Raw genomic sequence first — 19086 nt, 5'->3', positions numbered from 1 at the left:
AGAGAGCAGAGAGGCAGGGAATGAGACGCATTCCTGGGTTCAGCAGAGGGAAGAGCAGCCCAGTCCCAGGCAGGGCAGACAGAGGCTACAGCCGCACACTCACCTTCTCGGCATTTCCCTGACTCGTATAGAGCTGGAGTTGGGAGGATGAGGGCAACAAGGAAGGGGGACTTGGTAATGGCTGCCAAGGGCAGGAATGGCAGAGCAGGGATGAGACAGGGTTCAAGAGTGGCTCTCCCCAGGGGTAAGGGAGCACCCAGTACTCAGGAAACAGGGCGGGAGAAGCCAGCGGGAAGGAGGTCTCCGGAAGGAAGGGGGATCTAGCACAGGGGCATAGGCCTGGTCTAGCATGCTTTTGGCCTCGGGTTTAATGCCCAGCATTGAAAAGGTATTAAGAAAGTAGAACATGGCGGGGCGGGGCGTGGAGCGGGGGCTGGAGAGATGGCTCAGAGGTTAAGAGCACTGGCTGTTCTTCCAAAGGACCTGGGTTCAATTCCCAGCACCCACATGGCAGCTCACAACTGTCTTTAACTCCAATTCCAGGGAATCTGGTGTCCTCACACATGCAAGCAAAACCCCAGTGCAAAATAAATCAATCTTTAAAAAGAAAGAAAGAAAAGAAAGTAGAATACCCTCAAGTGTTCATGATTCAGATTTGAGAAGAAATGTCAAGAATCCACATGCGTGAGAGAGAAGCATCCAAGAACTTGCCCAGACAGATAGCAGCTTTATGAAAACTGGTTAAGTCCCTTGATTTAAGACCAGATAACACTGGGGTAGGCGTGCCAGACAGCATTAGCGTATTTGCTAACTGGTTGATAGGTCATTTTTTTTCTAAGATAAAAAGACACATGACCCTTTTTGCAAAATCTAGCAATAAAGTCTAAAACAGAAAAAAAAAATGAATCCCAAAACTAAGCATAGTTGTTTAATCCCAGGACCTGGGAGGCAGAAGCAGGAGGATCGTGAATCCCAGGCCAGTCTGCACTATACTACATACTGAAACAGAAGCATTACTAAAATATCCAAACTCTACCTCGGCCATCATGCTATGTACCAATATTGTAGGTTTCTAATTCAAGAGGAACTTGGGCAAGCGGAGAGCTGGACAGGACAGAGTGTTTCAGATGGGTGTGCTGCCAGGAAGGAGCAGTGCCAGGGCCAGAGGCTGGGGCTCCCCGTGCCTGCGGGGACGAGGACAGCGATTAAGACCTATCTTTGCAGGATTCCAAGTCCTAATTAGGAAAGGAAACATGCAGAAGGGGCCCTTTTGGCATTCCTCAGCACGACTGTTTGCTTTTCCTGCTCTCCTTTGGAGCACTGCAGCCCCCCCCCTCTTCCTGCTTCAAATAGAAAATGTAGAGGTGAGAAGAAGCAGGTGCCCACAAGCAAAGACAGTCTGCATCTCGGTGGGCGGAGCTTGCTTAGGCCACCCACATCACAGAGGTCGGGAGGCTGAAAGGTCCCTAGGAAGCCCAGCCCAGTCACTGTAGTGACAAGATGGAGGAGCACATAACAGTGTAAATTCAAAGACTGGTGACCTTCTTCTAGCAGGAATTCGTGGGTACGTGACCGAAAATGATTCAGATTGCCCGCGTGGACTTCAGTCAGCATCTTGCTTTAAGAAAAGCCATCTACAATGGGGTATTACTCAAAAGCACAAATATGTCAAGTAGAGTGAGAAAGTTCACACTCACTGACTCTAAGCTCTTTGTTCTTGCATTCAGCAGAGGGTTCCTCCCATGGCCAGCCTCCTCCCAGTGTTTCAAGTGGGTGTTGTTCAAGCACAGTGTTCGGGTACAAGCAGATTTCATAAGCGGAGGCCTTTTGAATGCTGAACAGCTCCAGCAGCTGTCCATGTGGTGTGGTTTATGATGGTGGATTAATAAGGATTGGGAGAAGGATGTTCATAAAACCCTGACTTAAGGGGGCCCGAGATGTATTTTCATGGGAGCGTGGACAGGGTCAGGAAAGGACTACTGCATATGTAATTTTCAAGCTGAAGCGGTAGGGCTATTTGTTGAAGCATTATTAAGAATTTAAAAATGGTGGCAGTCCAGCATTAATGCTAGGCGCGGGGTCCATCTCAGGGTGGGACTCTGGGCAGCTGTGCGGGTCATATACTCACAGAGTCAGTCCTTGGTTTGACATGCAAGGTGAGGGCGTTGTTGGCATGACGGAGAGATGCACTGGAGGGCACAAGTGAGGCTGTGAGCTTCTGTCTGTTCTTGACTTTGAGATCGCTGCCCTCCAAACCGTGTTTGGCTTAGGCTACTGGGAGATAGTACAGGTTATCAAGAAGAGTTGTATGATATACATGGTGCCGGATGAACCCTAACTATGGACTGTCCCGTGTGCTAGTGCAATGCACACCGCTTTCTTAATCTGCATAAAAATATGAGCATGCAGCAGCAGTAGAGGGTCGGCCTGGGAGTCCAGGCTCCTGGGCTCGCATCTCAATGTCTGGGACTCTTTGGGCAGGTTACCTAACCAATTCTGGGCCTGGGCCTCACCTGCCATCTCTGTATAATGAAGAAGTGAAAATTATCTGTGTTCTGGGGCGGGGCGGGGTTGAGATGAAATGAGTTCATCTACATCAGATCCTTCACACTGCAGGCGGTAAAAGTGTGCTCAGTGCCTGCTGCCCATGAAGACGGGACAGGGACTCTGTAGTTAAGTGAGAGACTGTTCTGGAGCACGAAGAGAGAAGTGGTACAGAGGGTGGGGGAGGCGCCCAAGGCCACTCAGCTAATGTGTGGCGCTCTATCCTCTGCCACACAGCCTGTGGGTGGGCTTCCCAGGGGAACAAATGCCTTAGGACGCCTGTCCCCTCCTTGCTGATGAAAAGTGCTCATGTTTACGGGGCTCACATTTGCTGAGCCATCCCTATAGGGTGCCCCACCCCCCACATCTGGAGGTGTATAATGAAGCAGAAAGGAGAATATGGAAGAGTGTCGATGAGAAGAAGGGGCGCAGTGAAGGTTCTGTGAGGGGTGGGAGCCGGCCTGAGGTTTGGGATGGAAGAGGAGGGTGGAGGCATAGTGGAAATGTGTACACTCATCAGGCCATCCACCTCAGCCTCACAGGTGGTTGATGTAAAGGGACTGGAGCCGGGCGGTGGTGGCGCACGCCTTTAATCCCAGCACTCGGGAGGCAGAGCCAGGCGGATCTCTGTGAGTTCGAGCCAGCCTGGCTACAAGTGACTCCAGAAAGGCGCAAAGCTACGCAGGGAAACCCTGTCTCGAAAAACAAAAAAAAAAAAAAAAAAAAACCGAAAAAAAAAAAAAGGACTGGGGAGACTAGGGGTCACTCAGGGCGTGCCGTGAGCGACTGAGGAGAGACACAGAAGCCGTCTGGACTTCTTCTTGGAGGTAGAGGAAAGGCAGGGGTAAGAGCCATATAGTTAGTGTGTGCTTCAGAGGGCAGGGAAGAGCCCCCACCTTTGACCTCAGCACTCACTCAGGGGAGTCATGCTCCCTCCCGCCCCGTCCCTCCCAGCTCAACTCCCCTTCATTCTTGTTCTCCCGCTCTTCTCGCCCAGGGTCAGCGGACTGTCCCCCTTCATGGGCGACAATGACAATGAGACCTTAGCCAACGTCACTTCGGCCACCTGGGACTTTGATGATGAGGCGTTCGATGAGATCTCCGACGATGCCAAGGATTTCATCAGTAACCTGCTGAAGAAAGATATGAAGTACTAAGCGGGGACCACAGTCTTGTCGGGCTCTGGGCGGGGGGCCGGGAGGCAGGCCCTTCCTTTACCTGGGAAGCTCCCTCTTTCTGGCTCCACACCAGTCCTGTGTGCCCAGAAGAGGAAAGAGTGACCCGAGAGACCCAGTCGGTGGTTGTGTGGAGTGGTCCCCGCTTCCTGGTGCCAGACACCCCACCCACTTTAGAAGCACAGAAACCCCGTTGGAATGGTGACCCTGAGCAAGGGTTCCAAGGGAAGGACCGCTTCTCAGTGATGATTGGACTTTTATTGTCTGGTTTTGGCCCTCACAGTCCTGCAGATAGATCCTGCAGGCCCTGGTCAGGGCTCATGGGGCCGGGGTGGGGTGGGGTGAGGTGGGGTGGGATGCCGAATGCCAGCTTAACTTACAAGCATAGATAACAGAGACAGTGACAGCCCATCGGAGGGTCCTCTTTATACCCTCAGATTATTCTGGCTTGGTGTTTTATTCACATCGAAATTATTCCTTAGATGGGGTCCAGTTCCTTCTAACATAGAACAAATTGGTGAGCAGCAGATGCAAGTTGACGGCAAGCCGTGAAGACAGATTAAACATAGAGCCTTTGTCCTAGTTGGAGTGGAGCTAGGTAGAAGAGGTGGGCTGAGGTCACACAGCTTGTTGGGGTGTCTCTCCAGGTGAGTGGAGTCAGCTGAATCAAAGCCAGAAGGGGAAAAGGGGGGGCTCTGCTTGGGAGGCTCTGTGCTCCTCAGGAGAGCTGCTGGTGGGCAGGGAGCCCCATTCTGTAAATAAGTATCCAGAGCAGAACCTGTTCCCAGTACCCCCCACTCTACCCCAGCTCTGAGTGGGACTTGGCAATAAGAGGTAGTTGTGACTTTGCCAAGAAGGACGGTGTTGACATAGGGGATGTGGCAAGGACAGGAGAGGGCGGCCACCTCCAGGGGTAGGCAAGAGGTGCGGGGTTAGTAGGTGATTTTGCAACCTGACTTCCACCGCCCGGCCACCTGGTTCCCGGTGCTGTAGCTTGTCCCCTCCCACCCTGGGAACAGGAGAGAGCAGCTGCTACAGGGGACTGCTGGAGACCCTCTTAGATGGCTGTGCCTGATTTCATGCCCACCAATCTCCGACCTCTTGAGCCTCCCAGATTCAGACTCCTCGAGGGATAGTCACACTTCTTCACAATGCAGTCCCAGCCTCTTAGTGGCCGCAGTGGTTGTGTCAGAAGTTAGCAACCCCCAAAGAATCTGGATGTTGTGGGAGTCTGGTTTCCCTTTCAAGGTGAAGGTTCCTACTCCCAAGATAGATAGCCCGCTTCTGATCACACTGGCCCAAGGATGGCTTCTGTAAACTAGACTTCATTCATAGAAGACGTGATAAATGAATCATTGTGTATGCACCCCATTTTCCCATCTGCCCTTAAAATGCTCTAGCAACAGGCTGCATTGGCCTCCTCTGTGCTTATCAAATGAACTCACCAAAGAACAAGCTTCCTTATACAGAGTAAAGCATTACATTCTTTTAAATCCTTAAAGACAGCATATCTTCCACTAAAGACCACTATCTATCCATCACTGTTTTTTTATGTCTGTTATAAAGTTATACATGCAAAATGCAGACATTTGAAGAGTATGAGTCGACTTGAAACATCCCGATCCCTTTATCTAAAGCCCCCCACACCGAGCTGTGCTTCTTTCTAGTCACTTTTCTTTGCTGTTAGCATCTGGTTCTGTTAGTCTTGTTGCTCTTAAAGTGATGACTGAAATGTTTCTCGATTCCAAAAGCTCTCAGAATGAGTAAATGATTTGCAGTGGCGTCCTTAGGGCGCTCTGATTTAGGAGTTGTAGGTAGGGCACAACTTCTTTGGACTGTGACAGGATAAACCTGATACTCAGCCACACTAGAAGACATGAAAATTCAGAGAGTCTCACGGGTTTTGTCTTAGCGTTTCATTCTCATCCCCTATTTGGAAAGACAAAAGGATCAGACCCCCATATGACCAGCAGAATGGCAAAACCTCCCTGGAATATGGTGTCAGGCACGTCTGCCTTGTAACTGTTTGGACCTCAGAAGGTTGAGAATCTGCCGGTGGTTAGGCTGAGTCCAGTCAGCACAATCCAGAGCAAGGAGAGAAGGGGGCAAGCTCACAGATCATTGTATGTGAGCTGGGAAGGGCAGCCCTGGGCTGTGGCCTGTGGAATCGGGCAGATGGCTTCCCCGTTTTTCATCTCTGAGGTCCCCTCCTGCTCAAAAATCCTCTGATCTCTGCCTCCATCAGAAACCGTCTGAACTGCACCCAATGCCTTCAGCACCCATGGCTGATGAAGGACACCAAGAACATGGAGGCCAAGAAGCTGTCCAAGGACCGGATGAAGAAGTACATGGCAAGAAGAAAGTGGCAGGTAACGTGGGCTCGGTGGGGATGGGATGCTGCTCTTCGGATTAGCTTTACTCAGGCCCAAGTGACCCTAGCTGCACTCCAAGAAAGTCTGTTTCTGAAATGACTTAGTAAGTCCAGTGTAGACGGCTGATTAAGGCACAGAGTTACTTAGGCCCTGAGCATGAAGTCCTTAGCTCAGAGGAAACGCCAGTCCTGTTCATCTTTGTCTCATGGGGACCAGAGGCTTGAGTAGCCTGCCCCCTTAGGTGAAACTGCTAATGGTCTAGTCTTCCTGGCTTGGGATGAGCAGCATGACCTGAAGAGTATCTGGCAGTCCTAGAGAAGCTGAGCTCCTATAGGGAAGCATGATGGTCACATATTTCCTTGTGTGGTTGTGGGCGGGGGGTGTATGCTCCCAAGAGGAAACAGTGGTAACTTTAGGCAAGGTGGTCAACCTTGTTGTGGATTCATGTTCTTATCTAGCAAGTGGGGATAACACTGATACCAAAAATTGTGGAAAATTATGAGACAAATTTTGAAGGTCTTTAGGACAGTGCCAGAAACACAGTGGCATTCTGCAATGCCATCAGTAGCTAACATGTATGGAGGGCTGGCCGTGGATCAGAGTTTATGCAAAGGATTTCCTGTATGTGTTAGTCTCTTTTCCTTTTACTATGATAAAGCACCCTTAAGGGAGAAAGGTTTATTTTGGCTCAGAAATGAGGCATGGTCAATTATGGTGGAGAAGTCACAGTGTTGGGAGATTGGGCCACTGGTTGTATCTGCAGCCATGAAATAGATCAGTGAACAGTCAGCTTGCTTTCTTTTTATTCAGTTTAGAACTCTAGCCATGGAATAGTTTTACCTACAGTAAGTGGATTCTCTCACCACAATGAACCTAATCTAGATAATCCCTTGCAGGCATGTCCAGAGGCTAACCTAATTTAGAGAGCCCCTCTCCAGTGTGCCCACGTTAACAATAAGTACTAAGCATCACATCTGTGCATTGCGTTGACATCTTATCACAGTGATTAGTGTCCCCACTTTATAGACAAACCAAGGAAGAGAGGAGATGAGAGAAGCCGCTGGGGTCTTTGGGCTCAGTGGAAAACCAAGGAGTCAAGCCTAGAACCTGGCTCCAAAGTACACAGCGTTAACAATAACAGAACAGCCTCTAATCACAAGATGGTAATATTTTCATCCAAACCCTGGAGCACTTAGCATCTTCTCCATCTGCTGGATTCTTTCTTTTATCATAATTTGAATTGTAAAACTCTTAGGCTTGAGGAGAGGACATGATTTCCACACCCATGTGGAATGTATAGTGCAGTGGGAAACCAAAGCAAATGTCACATGAAAGGACACAGGCACCCCAGGAATTATAAATGATCAGTATAGCTCCATGACCATATATGTAAGTGTAGACGGAGAAGGGGGCCATTCCACCGGCGTTGACATGGTTATAAGAAAAGCCTTCAGGGGCAGGAGCTAGGAATTTAGTAGAGATCATACTTAAAGCTCAGAGGGGAAGGAGCAACAGCAGGGGTGGAGGAAACAGCAGGTGGAAACTGGCCCCGCCTTCAAACTACCTAGGGCTGGACATAAAGGACGGAGCCTCTAACAGGAGATTCAGGGCTAGGAGCACTGAGACTGTCTGTGTGACGGAGACACTGGTCACTAGCACACAGGGTGACTAAACCACAGTTCCCTTAGAAAACACGGCTTCACACAAGGGTTAAGAGTTGAGGAAAGACCACGAGGGCCCGCGGGTGCAGGGCTTGAGGGGCTGGCATCCTGAGCACATGGCAGCCAGAGCCCTGCTACAAGGAGGTTGGAAGGACTGAGCTGATCTCCTGACTCCTTCAAATGCAAGATAGGTGGGAACACCGCCTCACTCACCTCCTGGGGCCTTTCAGGTCCGAGTAGAAGCATGCTTGATTTTTTTAAAGATATCTACAACATCAAAGTTGTCTGTGTCAGATGTCAGGATTCTTGGGAAAGGAAAAAGAAACAGCCTTCGGAGAAGCAAGTTTAATTGGATCTCAGTTGCCTGAAACACTGGTTAAGAGCGGCCATGTCGCCTCAGAATGTCTGCAAATGGCTCCAAGCCAGGAGGGTGCTAGGACCAGGGCGTGGGCACAGACAGGAGATGTGGATGAGAGAGAACGGGGAATGAAGAGCTCTTCTCTACAGCCAGGGACCCCACGTCACAGCCCTCTCCTAATCGCTGGGTTTGCTCTTTACTGGCCATTGGAGTTTCTGGAAAGGCAGGGATCAAATTCAGAAAAGAACCTTATTTCCCTATTTTAATTTAAGTAAAGCGTTTGGAACTGACTTTTCTGCAAAGTTGTACACAAATTAGTCCATAAAAATCTCGCTCACCATCAATGTCCTGGGGAGTAATTTCACTGGGAACAGTTCAGCTGTGTTGATCGGCTGTTAAGTTGCTTCCTTAGGGAAATACTTTCCACATTTAAACTCCAGTTCTAGAACCTTGGCTCCCCCAGAAATAGGGAGCTCCGTCTCAGAGTAGCCAAGGGGATGTGAGCAGGACGGGGGAGCAGAAGTGGGCTACACAGGGAGAGAGGGCAGGGGACACACGTGGTCCTGCTAACTCCAGAAGGAACCTTCTAACTATTCTGTTCCAATAAAAGGCTCCAAAACACAAGGAGCTAACCGGGTAACAGATCCCACCATGCAAGGCTAGGTGGGGCATGGATGTCTACTCATAGTATTGATCTTTAGGTAAAGTTATTCTGAAAGAAGGCATATTTTCAATTCATACTGAAAGACTAGTACAAAGGCAATTGCATGAAGCAATTGAGGTGGGCTGGGCAGGCCGGGTAACAGGGCTTCTGTCTGCAAACTAGATGTAAAAGACTGGGTGTGGGAGGGGTAGTATGTAGTTGTGATTTTTCTTTGGGCCACCAACCAGCTCCCAAATAAAGACATGGAGACTTACTATTATGAGTGCTTGGCTTTAACTTAGGCTTGTCCCACTAGGTCTTTTAATTTAACCTGTTTCTCTTTATCTACGTTTTGCCTCAGGGCTTTTTACCTTTCGTTCATTCTGCATGCCTTACTTTCCTGCTACCTGGCTGGCCCCTGGTGTCTCCCCCTTGTCTCCCCCTACTACTTACCTTCCCTGCCCAGAAGTTCAACCTATACTTCTTCCCTCGCTATTGGCTGTTCAGCTTTTTATTAGACCAATGAGGTGTCTAATGAGGCAGGCAAGGTGAAACAGCAGCACATCTTTACATAATTAAACAAATGCAACACATTTTTCATAGTTAAATATTCTGCAGCATAAACAAATGCAACACTGTCTTTACATAGTTAAATGCAACATATTTTTACATAGTTAAATATTCTGCAATAGTAGTAGGAAGAAGAGTGGAAATTAAAGGGATAAAGTTAACTGCATTTATGTTCTAGGCACCCAAGAGACCCCAGCAATGTGTATAAAAATAACAGGATAAAATATTAGAGTCTGTTCTATATTTTAATATAGATAGATAAATAGAGACTGCTCATGCGTATCGTATATTTGTCAGGGGCTCTGTCATCCTGAGGCTGTTTTAAAGATGTGTGCAGGCTGGTGCTTGGATGACCTAAGTTTATCAGGCATTGTTTTGCTGTTATCATGGATAACAGTCCTGGGAGGTGAGCAGTCCTGGTCATCCTAGCTGGCTCTCCAAGAGCTGGGGAATTGGGACTATATTCGGGAGGCCAGGGCAGACATTGCCTGCCAGGAAACACAGCCTTCGCCAACCTTGTCCTCCAACCAAGAAAGAGACTTCTGCTGAACAGGCTCAAGAACTGAAACTTGGCTCTACTAATTTTGTACAAAAATTTCCAAAGGTCTCTGTGAAGCAACAGTTTTCAGCTCACAGGCATGCAGCCAGACTGGACAGTTCTGAGAGCTCCCTACTGCCATTACACAGCAAGCAGTTTCCAAAGAATTGATTCTGATGTTGATTACTTTTTTAAATTATTAATTTAAACTAAATTAATTTAAATTAAAAATGAATAATAAATTATTATTCACTATTAAGCACTTGAAAATATCCCCACTTAAGAAATTACATGAATGTCTGTGTCTGCTGAAGTTTCTGCACATGATAGTGTCCGCTCTTAATGCATTTGCTATTCCCTCTGAAATACTGGGACTTTTGTTTGCCTCATTCTGATAATGAGTATTTGTAATTTGGTTACAAAGTAAAAGCAAGAAAGAAGAAAGACATCGACTCTCCACAGCATGCAGTGAATATAGTCTTGCTCAACCTCACTCCATGTGTCTCGAATCAGGGAGCCCAGAGTTCAAAACAGAATGTGGGGGTCCTGCTACACATTCCCGACAAGAATCAACCATTCTTTGGGGAAACTAGAGCTGTGAGGAGATTAAAATCTTCTGGACTCTATTTAAAATCCCGATGCCAAGGCTCAGAGAAGGGAGAGCCAACTTGGACAAGGTCACAGAGTAATGAGTGGTCAGAGAACTGACCTTGTTGGGAAGGAATCATCTGGGCCAGAACTCCGAGGCCAGAACAAACCAGTATGTGTTGGAAAGGGGCTAGTCATCTGAGGAGGGAGGATTAGCTGATTAGGAAATGAACTGCCAAGATCTTGTCTCCACTGGGAAGGATGCCACCTTATCAGTTCCCAACAAGGTAGGTGCCCATGGGAAAGGATGGATCTTCCCACACTAAACTGGCAAAGCAACCAGACAGACAGACCACAGGAGAGCCTGAAGGCTGCCACATGTTCTTGCTCTGAAGGGCCACCACCTTCTCTCTTCATCCTACCTGGGACCCCCTCGGTTCTGTTCAGATTCCCACCCACCCCTCTCCACTGTGCTAGCGGACAGCCAAGAACATGCCCACACTCCACAGTGTGGCTGTGTGCAGGAAGAGATCGATGGCCAGGTGTCAGCCAGTTGGAATGTCTGTCCAAAGTGCACAAAAAGTAGGTTGCAACAAGGAGGGCAGAGTGCAGGGTGGACAAGCAGTTGTGATTGCAACAGCAGGTCTCTGCTTAAGACACATACACAGGATTGGGGTTTTAACTCAGTGGTACAGGGCTCGCCTAGCAAGCACAAGGACCTGGGTTCAGTCTTCAGCTCCTGGGGTCGGGGGGCGGGGGGAGGTGCATGCACACACACACACACACACACACACACACACACACACACACACACACACTTTTGCATGATCCCTCAACATTCTGAGATTCTTCACTTTTGAAAGAACCGGTCTTTTTATTGAAAACACTGGCTTTCCAAATAGTCAAAATTGTCAGGCTTCACTGAAATTCATGCGTACGTAAAATTAATTCAGGAAGAAAGTGGTTTTGCTAGCACAGTATGAGGGCTGCTGAGTGAGGGCAAGGCATTTGCCTAGGAGGAGGCTATTTTCCTTTTTGCTCAGACAAGGAACCGGTCGGAGGTAAAGTCGGCTCTGTGGGTGCAAGTCTCTGGTCGCTGAAGGAAGAGGCTCTGGGTCACCTTAACTATCACCACTGACTTTGGGAAAAGGCTGAGAAGCTGTATTGGACGATAAGAAACAGGTGCAAGCATTGTACAGCAAGCATCTGTTGCTGCAAATCCTCTGCTAGATAGACTTTTCACAATGCCTAGAAATTATGTGACAAGTCTCAATCCTCTTCAGCAGAAATTCCTCCCTCTCCCAAGTGGCCCATTTGAGTGTTTGTCTTAGACACGCGCGTGGACACTAGGGAGGAACAGCTCCACTGTGCAGCCATTGACTTGTGCTGGGGCCAGCCTGGGTGTTTGCTCAAACTGATGAAGTATCTCAATCATAAACAGAACTAAAGGGGACCTTGGAGACCACCTTGCCTAACCCCTTCTTTGTACACAGAGAGAAACTGAAGACTGGAGAGGTCAGGTGGCTCGCTCAAGGTCAATAAAATGCTGCTTCACTTTTCTGGACCCCTGGGGTCTGTAGTAACCGTCTCCTTGACCAGCTGAAATCCTGTTGCAAGCATTGTTTTATGAGAACAGCCTCACTGGGCCCAGTCAGCAATAAGTCTTTGGAGCTGTCTCAGGCTGCAGTTGCTTTATATAAACTATCCCTTTTATGGGAGTTGAAGCACAGTATGAAAAGAGTTTTTGTCTCGTGTTGACCTTGTTTAGTCACATTAACGCACACATCAGTTCCAGGACCCATTCCATTCCCCGAACATCTTCGGACACGCTGACAGTGTGAGCAGAGCTAGGCTGGGCTCAGTCCAAAGGCCCTGCATCCAGCAGCCGCGTCTCCCAGCCTGGGCTCTTCACCTCTGCTCATCAGGACTTGCTTGCTGGAACCAGGGCCACCGCCTGAGTCCAACCTCCGTGTCTATTTTCCAGAAAACGGGCAATGCTGTGAGAGCCATCGGAAGACTCTCCTCTATGGCAATGATATCAGGGCTCAGTGGCAGGAAATCCTCGACAGGGTCACCGACCAGCCCGATCAATGCAGAGAAACTAGAGTCCGAAGGTAAGGGGGCCAGGGCTGTCCCGGGCGCTTGTGAGAGGGTTTAGGGTCGCGGGTAGAGGAGCATTTTAAGAATCTAGGCTTTAGTTTAGGTTTTTAATACTCTCTACAGTGGCTAAGTTCAGAAGGACTGTGGGGGTTTCCCTGACAACTACTATCTCTAGCAATTATTCTTTAATTGTTAACTATTTTCAGAGGAAAAGCTATTATTTGTTTGATAGACCTAGACAATCAGCTTCTTTTGCCTAATTTTGTGGAAGACTTAAGAAAGCCTTTATTAAGAGCTTTCTCTTTTTTTCTTACTATAAAAATGAGATTTTTTTTTTTGTATACTGATAGACAAGAATAAATAAAATAAAAATCACATATGGTTATATAACATTTTAAAAATATCCTTCCAATTTCTCCTGCCTTATGTTTTTGTTTTAAAGAAAAATTAACTCATACAGGCCAGATTCCATGATTGCTGGTATGCAGCTGAAACATGTGTGGCCTGGGCAGACCGGTCACTAGGCCCCTCCCAGAACTGATGGGGCTAGCTCCTTGCCGCTACATGCAAGAGGCTAGCCTAGTCATCTCCACAGTGAGGGCCTTGGCCTCTTGGTACTTTAAATGCACATAGGGATGGCCCTTTTCTTCCTGAGCCAGACACTCCCTCGTGCCCATTGTGGGGGAGCTTCTGTCACCCACAGGTGGGAAACTGAGTCTAGAACTGTTTTGTACACGAGATAGGGGAGCTGGCTGCTGTGGAGCATCTTCATACCTAGAGAGTCTGCATCACTTCTGCTGTCCCTCTGGGTGAGCCCGAAATAGCCTGAAGGAGAGGACACCGGGGCTCCTCCGAGGCTTGGTTTTTGCCCTGCACCTGTCTGCCCCACATCCTGGGCTGCAGCTGTGCATCTTGAAGGCTGTATAGGTTTGGAAAACAGAACCCTGGCGAGTTACAGGTGTCCTGCAGCTTTCTCAGAAGCCGGTGATGGGCCCTCTACAACAGGAAGGCCAAGGGTCCCAGGATCAGGAAAGCGGTAGATTCCGTCCTCCTCACACCCTCAACCGAATCCTGAAGACCATGAAGTTCAGCCAGAAATCCTTTTTAAAGATGACTTTCTTTTTCAGTGTGTCAGCATCAGGGAAGGGGGAGGCTGAGCAGTTCCCTGTTTTGGGCACAGTACTCTCTGCTGCCAAAAACCATTTGGCAGCAGGCCAAGACATCCCCAGGAGAAAGTCGTGCTATGATTCACTTCCCTAAACTGCACTATTTGCTAAATTATAGCAACTTTGAGAGAGAGAGAGAGAGAGAGAGAGAGAGAGAGAGAGAGAGAGAGAGAGAGAGAAAGAAAAGAAAGAGAAGCCATTTAAACTTAGGGAGAGGGCAAGGAATGAAGACATGACCTGGTCTCCTCTTGACTTTCTAGAAGATGTCTCCCAGGCTTTCCTCGAGGCTGTTGCTGAGGAAAAGCCCCATGTAAAGCCCTATTTCTCTAAGACCATTCGTGATCTGGAAGTTGTGGAAGGAAGTGCGGCTAGATTTGACTGCAAGATTGAAGGTAAGCTGTGGCCAGGTCTTTCTTTCCTATACATGGGGGTGGCTGCACATGGGACGCTGGGCAAGATGTCGGGCCTGTAGTGCCTTGAGTGATAGGTATAGGCAAACCCAAAGGGACACTGGGTCCCTGTGGTCCAAAAGGCCCAGTTTCTGCTCTCCGAACTTCCTGAAGACTAGTGCTGTTCAGTGACTTTCCCACACCCCCAGTTCATACTAATTCATACCAGCCACTAGACCTACATGGATCACCATGGGCCTCCTTAGCTGTGGGACACATGTAACAGAGGCTTTTTTTGCAAGCCACTGAGAAACATGTGGGCTGCCCATAAGAAGCTCTGCAAGGGCCATTGGCACGAAGTCCCGCGACTGGAGTCATCCAGCTTCACTGCTTGTCAGCAGGCTGTGTGACCTCGGGTGGTGACCGAACGCTGCTGAGCGCAGGGCAGGCCCCTCATTTGTTAAAGGGTATCCAACATCTCGAGTGGTCGTGGGGTTCTGGGAGGCCACGCGTGTGAAAGTGGAAACCGGTTTAATTTAAAGAGGTTCTAGAGTAAAGAGAAAAAACGGTAGGTTGGTAAGGGCCAGGGAGAGCATGTACAGCAGCTTACGGTGAGGAAACCAGGGACCCCACATACAGAGCCAACCCCCCAGTTGATGTTCTTTCTGTTCCTTGTGCAGCGTCTCTGTTCCTGGAAGTCACGCAGCCACGTAGTAGTGAGGGAGCCAGGAACAGAGGCCTCAGGGAGCGTAGCAAGGGTCCCAGGAAATGAGCAGAGTTGATGACGAAGGCCTTTCTGAGTCAACAGGTTACAGTGTTTTAAAAAGATAAGGGCAAGGTGAGACAGGGTCTCTTGGCTTCAAGGCTGTGCTCACATGTGCCAACAGAGTAGAGGGTTATCGCCCGTCCTGGTCTGACCAAGTAAAGCAGAAAGACTTACCAAGCAGCCTCCCCGACGTCCCGTAGCCCAGCATGGCAGCTACAGCCAGCCACATCTTGTACTTGGGTGTGGCTCTCCAGGACTGGGATTCTCAGCGCCTTTTGAGTCAAGTCGTGCACAGGATGGGGGTGGGATGGCAAAGTACCAGGAATCAATCCCCCAAACAAAGGGGATATAGGACTGTTATAAGTTTGGGGGTACGGGTGCTGGTGAGAAGTTCCACACCATGTCAGGTGTTGTCTATGTAATTTCATAGTGGAAGCCAGTTAATTTCTCCTGCAGCTTCAAAGGGCGGTGATGCAAGGCCACAGCACAGCACAACTTCCTAACTTGGACTGTGTGTGTGTGTGTGTGTGTGTGTGTGTGTGTGTGTGTGTGTGTGTGTGTGAGACCTGTGTGCACTCAGGGTGTCACCTGCTGACCTAGTCTCTCACTGTGGCCAGCATCTTAAAGCAGCAGGCCCACAGTCTAACAGATGTGCTTCCTGTGGGGGTGCACAGGTCCTGACACTGGGGACTCCTCGGAAAGGTCTGGAGTGAGGCTTGTCACTCAGATCCTCTCTGTTGTCACAGGATCTCCTGAGGTTTTTTTCCCTTTGAAATGTTGAAACATGGATCAGGACAGCATGGTTATCATCTGTTGTGCTTTTTCTCTTTGAAGTGATCTTCTTGGTATTTGCATAACTTCTGACTACAGCCCTGATGCAAAACTAAAGCATATGGATGATGTTCTGATAAAAACAAAATTACACTTGAAAAGATGCTAGACTTCTTGAGCTTTGTGTATAATTTTTATACTGCCAGGGGCTACTATTTTTTTCTTTTTTCTCTAAAAATACCTCTACAAAATTTAGGAACAAGTTGGTTATAATACATTACATATTTAAAAAAACACATAGGCAAAGTTGGTGACAGATGTGTACACACACAATTTTAAAATACATAGTACACATATATTTATGTGTTTTCATTCCATCTATTTTAATCCTGATCTTTATAGAGACATGACTAGTAAGTGCATAACATGAGGCCAGCCACTGGGACCCATCCCTAGAGACACACAAGCAGGTTACCAGTTTGGGGTCAGACTAAGAGAGGTTTTCTTTTTCTTAGATGTATTAGCAGCTTCCCATCTGATGTTTTATATAGCCATTACTTGCTGTATGGAGTTAATATTTGCCTACAATAAATTTACCCATTTTAGGTTTACAGCTGAACTGTTTTCACAAATTCACATCATGCAACAACTATCACAACTCAATTTTAGAATTTGTGCAGTTCCCAAAAGATCCCTTGTACCTGTTTTTATTTTAGCTTTTAATTCAAATTTAAGTTAAGCTTTTATACATTTAATTTTCAAACATTTTACTTTGATCAAGCTATCTAGCCTTAGTTGTACAGTTAGAATTTAGACAACATTTCTAAACCACCATCATTGATGGTGAGGCATTGTAAGAGTCATTGACATTCATGGTGCAGACCCGTAATCTCAGCACTGAAAAGGCTGAGGCAGGGGGTTGAAAGTTGGAAACTGATCCAGGCTTCAAACCAAGACCCTGTCTCAAACAAAAACAGAATATTCTGTGAGGTTTAAGAAATGAGTCTTGCCGGGCGTTGGTGGCGCACACCTTTAATCCCAGCACTCGGGAGGCAGAGGCAGGCGGATCTCTGTGAGTTCGAGGCCAGCCCGGGCTACCAAGTGAGTTCCAGGAAAGGCGCAAAGCTACACAGAGAAACCCTGTCTCGAAAAAACAAAAAAACAAAAAACAAAAACAAAAAAAAGAAATGAGTCTTTACGGCATATGTCCATACTCTAGCTTAAATATGGAAATAGACCCTAAGAGCCAACGTCATGTTCTCATCAACAGAGGCAGCTGGAGAACCACTTGATGATGCAGGTAAGAATTTCCAGTAACAGAATCTGCTATTTGTGCTCCCACCCTGTGCTGCAGGTTACCCAGACCCCGAGGTTGTCTGGTTCAAGGATGACCAGTCCATCAGGGAGTCCCGCCACTTCCAGATAGACTATGATGAAGATGGGAACTGCTCTCTGATCATCAGCGACGTTTGCGGGGATGATGACGCCAAGTACACCTGCAAGGCTGTCAACAGCCTGGGAGAAGCCACCTGCACTGCCGAGCTCATCGTGGAAACCATGGAGGAGGGGGAGGGGGAGGGGGGAGAGGAAGAGGAGGAAGAGTGATTGATGCACAACCAAACAGAAGCAGATCCTACTAACTACGTCATTTTAAAAGGACTGGTTCACTAAAGCTCAAAAACTCAAGATAGAAAAAGCACCTAGTGTGGTAGATCATCTAGTTAGGTCATTGGGAGGTTGATTCATCAGCAACGGCAGTTGATACCCAGCAGCGTTGTGGATGGGCATTAATTTGAGTTAGATAGCACCTTAAGATACTAGTGCAGCTAGATTCTGGGTGTGGGAGATTTGTCTAACCAATTTGATTTTAGAGAGAGAATCACTAAAAGCAATATTTACCTGGGAAAAGTCATACATTTCCCAACTGAATACACTCCTGAAAAGTAATGGCACCACCAGGGCCCTGAGCCTCAGCCCAGATTCCCTGGAGGTAGAATGCCTCTCTACCACGCCCTCCCCCACAACCCGATCCAGAGAACCAGCCTTGTCCCATCCCGAAGTGTCTCATTCTGAAAGCCGCTGAGCCATTCTGGTCAGGAGGCACACTGCCTTCCAGCTGTCCACTTTCAAAGCTCCCATTTCTCTCCCGTGTCCCACCTGCCAGTTTTCCCTGGCTCCAAACCCGGCCTTACGTTGCAGCAATGAGGATGTTAATTATGTTTCTTACATCCTGAAAACAGGGCCCCTGCTCATGGATGACTCTGGCTTCCTTGGAAAAATACGATCTCCTTTCCTCTAAAAATCCGTAGGAAACTAAACTCGCCCCTCTTTGCAAGCGTCTGGCAGCCTCAGACCTTTGCATGGGAATCCATGAAGAAGGAAAGAGAGGAAAAGACCCTTGCTCATGTGCTTTTCCCCTTAACCCGGGATTCATATCCGTGCCACTAACAGGCTATCCGCCTGCATGTGCAGTAAATATTTCTGCATCTGGATGTAGAAAGCCCGGTTTGCTGAAATGCTGGCTTTAATTATTTATTGGGCACGATTAAACTGATTTCACCTGGTGAGCGACTGTAGGACTCGATGTACTTTGGAAGCTCCTTCCAGACAGTCTGAGCGGAATGCATCCTCCTTCTCAGCACTCTTCAAAGAGCTTGGCCTGCCCTGTGGGGCCCACCATTGTTTCCCCTCTCGAATTGCATCAGTCTTGCCTTGCCCCCAGCCTCGAGCTATCTTCTTCGACCTGATTAGCGCACTCAGACTTGCATCTTTAGGGATTTTTAACTTTCTTTCACTTCATTGGCACTTAACATTTTTTTTTCTTATACAACTTTTTGGAGGTCATAAACAAAGACCATAAACTGATATCCTAGTATGTTTCTTCTGTGTGTGTGTGTGTGTGTGTGTGTGACATTCGAAATGCTTTTTTTCTTTTCCACTGTTTGTAAAGTGCAAGTTAATATTTCAAAGGACTTTTTTTTTTAATAGTTCCTTAGAATCAATTTTAAATTACTTCTGTGCAATCCTACACAGTACCAACATTAGAAACTTGATATTTCTTACTCTTATCTTCCATCCTACTCTGGCTGCTTTTTGCTGCTAGTTTCAAATTGCCAGTATTTTTCCCTTTTTTTTTTTTTCTTCTTAAGCAGTTACAATAGCTTTCATTATAGCCACAGTAGTGCCACAGTTTATTATAATAAAGGGGTTTCTAATTTGATTTAGAGCATTCAAAGTGTTTTCCATCACTTTTGTGTTTATATCATAATCTTTGTGTGTATGTTGTGTGTATGTGCGCATGGGTGGTTATACGCGTGTTTATAGGTTAATGCCTTCCTGGGACTGTGTTAATGTTCTCTCAGTTTATTCTGCCATCCAAATGGTGAAGGAGAACACTACAACCGCAGTTAACTCACAGTTTTTAAATAAAGGATACCACAGTGCA

General features: G+C 47.6%; 1 protein-coding gene across 4 annotated transcripts in view; it reads left to right on the top strand.

The window, feature by feature from the left end:
• Positions 1 to 19086, top strand: part of Mylk (myosin light chain kinase) — a 182268-nt gene extending 163182 nt beyond the window's left edge. For 3 of the 4 annotated variants that reach the window (XM_037209783.1, XM_028886325.2, XM_037209784.1), the window contains 5 exons: positions 3542 to 3694; positions 5965 to 6088; positions 12434 to 12563; positions 13976 to 14107; positions 16996 to 19086. In XM_037209783.1, coding sequence (XP_037065678.1) covers positions 3542 to 3694; positions 5965 to 6088; positions 12434 to 12563; positions 13976 to 14107; positions 16996 to 17246 — 790 coding nt within the window. In that variant the 3' untranslated portion in view covers positions 17247 to 19086. The remainder of the gene's footprint in view (positions 1 to 3541; positions 3695 to 5964; positions 6089 to 12433; positions 12564 to 13975; positions 14108 to 16995) is intronic. The other variant, XM_037209782.1, reaches the window with a different exon arrangement.

This window comes from Peromyscus leucopus, chromosome 12, assembly GCF_004664715.2.
Source record: "Peromyscus leucopus breed LL Stock chromosome 12, UCI_PerLeu_2.1, whole genome shotgun sequence".
NCBI classification, from domain to species: domain Eukaryota; kingdom Metazoa; phylum Chordata; class Mammalia; order Rodentia; family Cricetidae; genus Peromyscus; species Peromyscus leucopus.
Note: the sequence above shows the minus strand (reverse complement) of the source record. Positions and strands in the feature narration are given on the sequence as shown.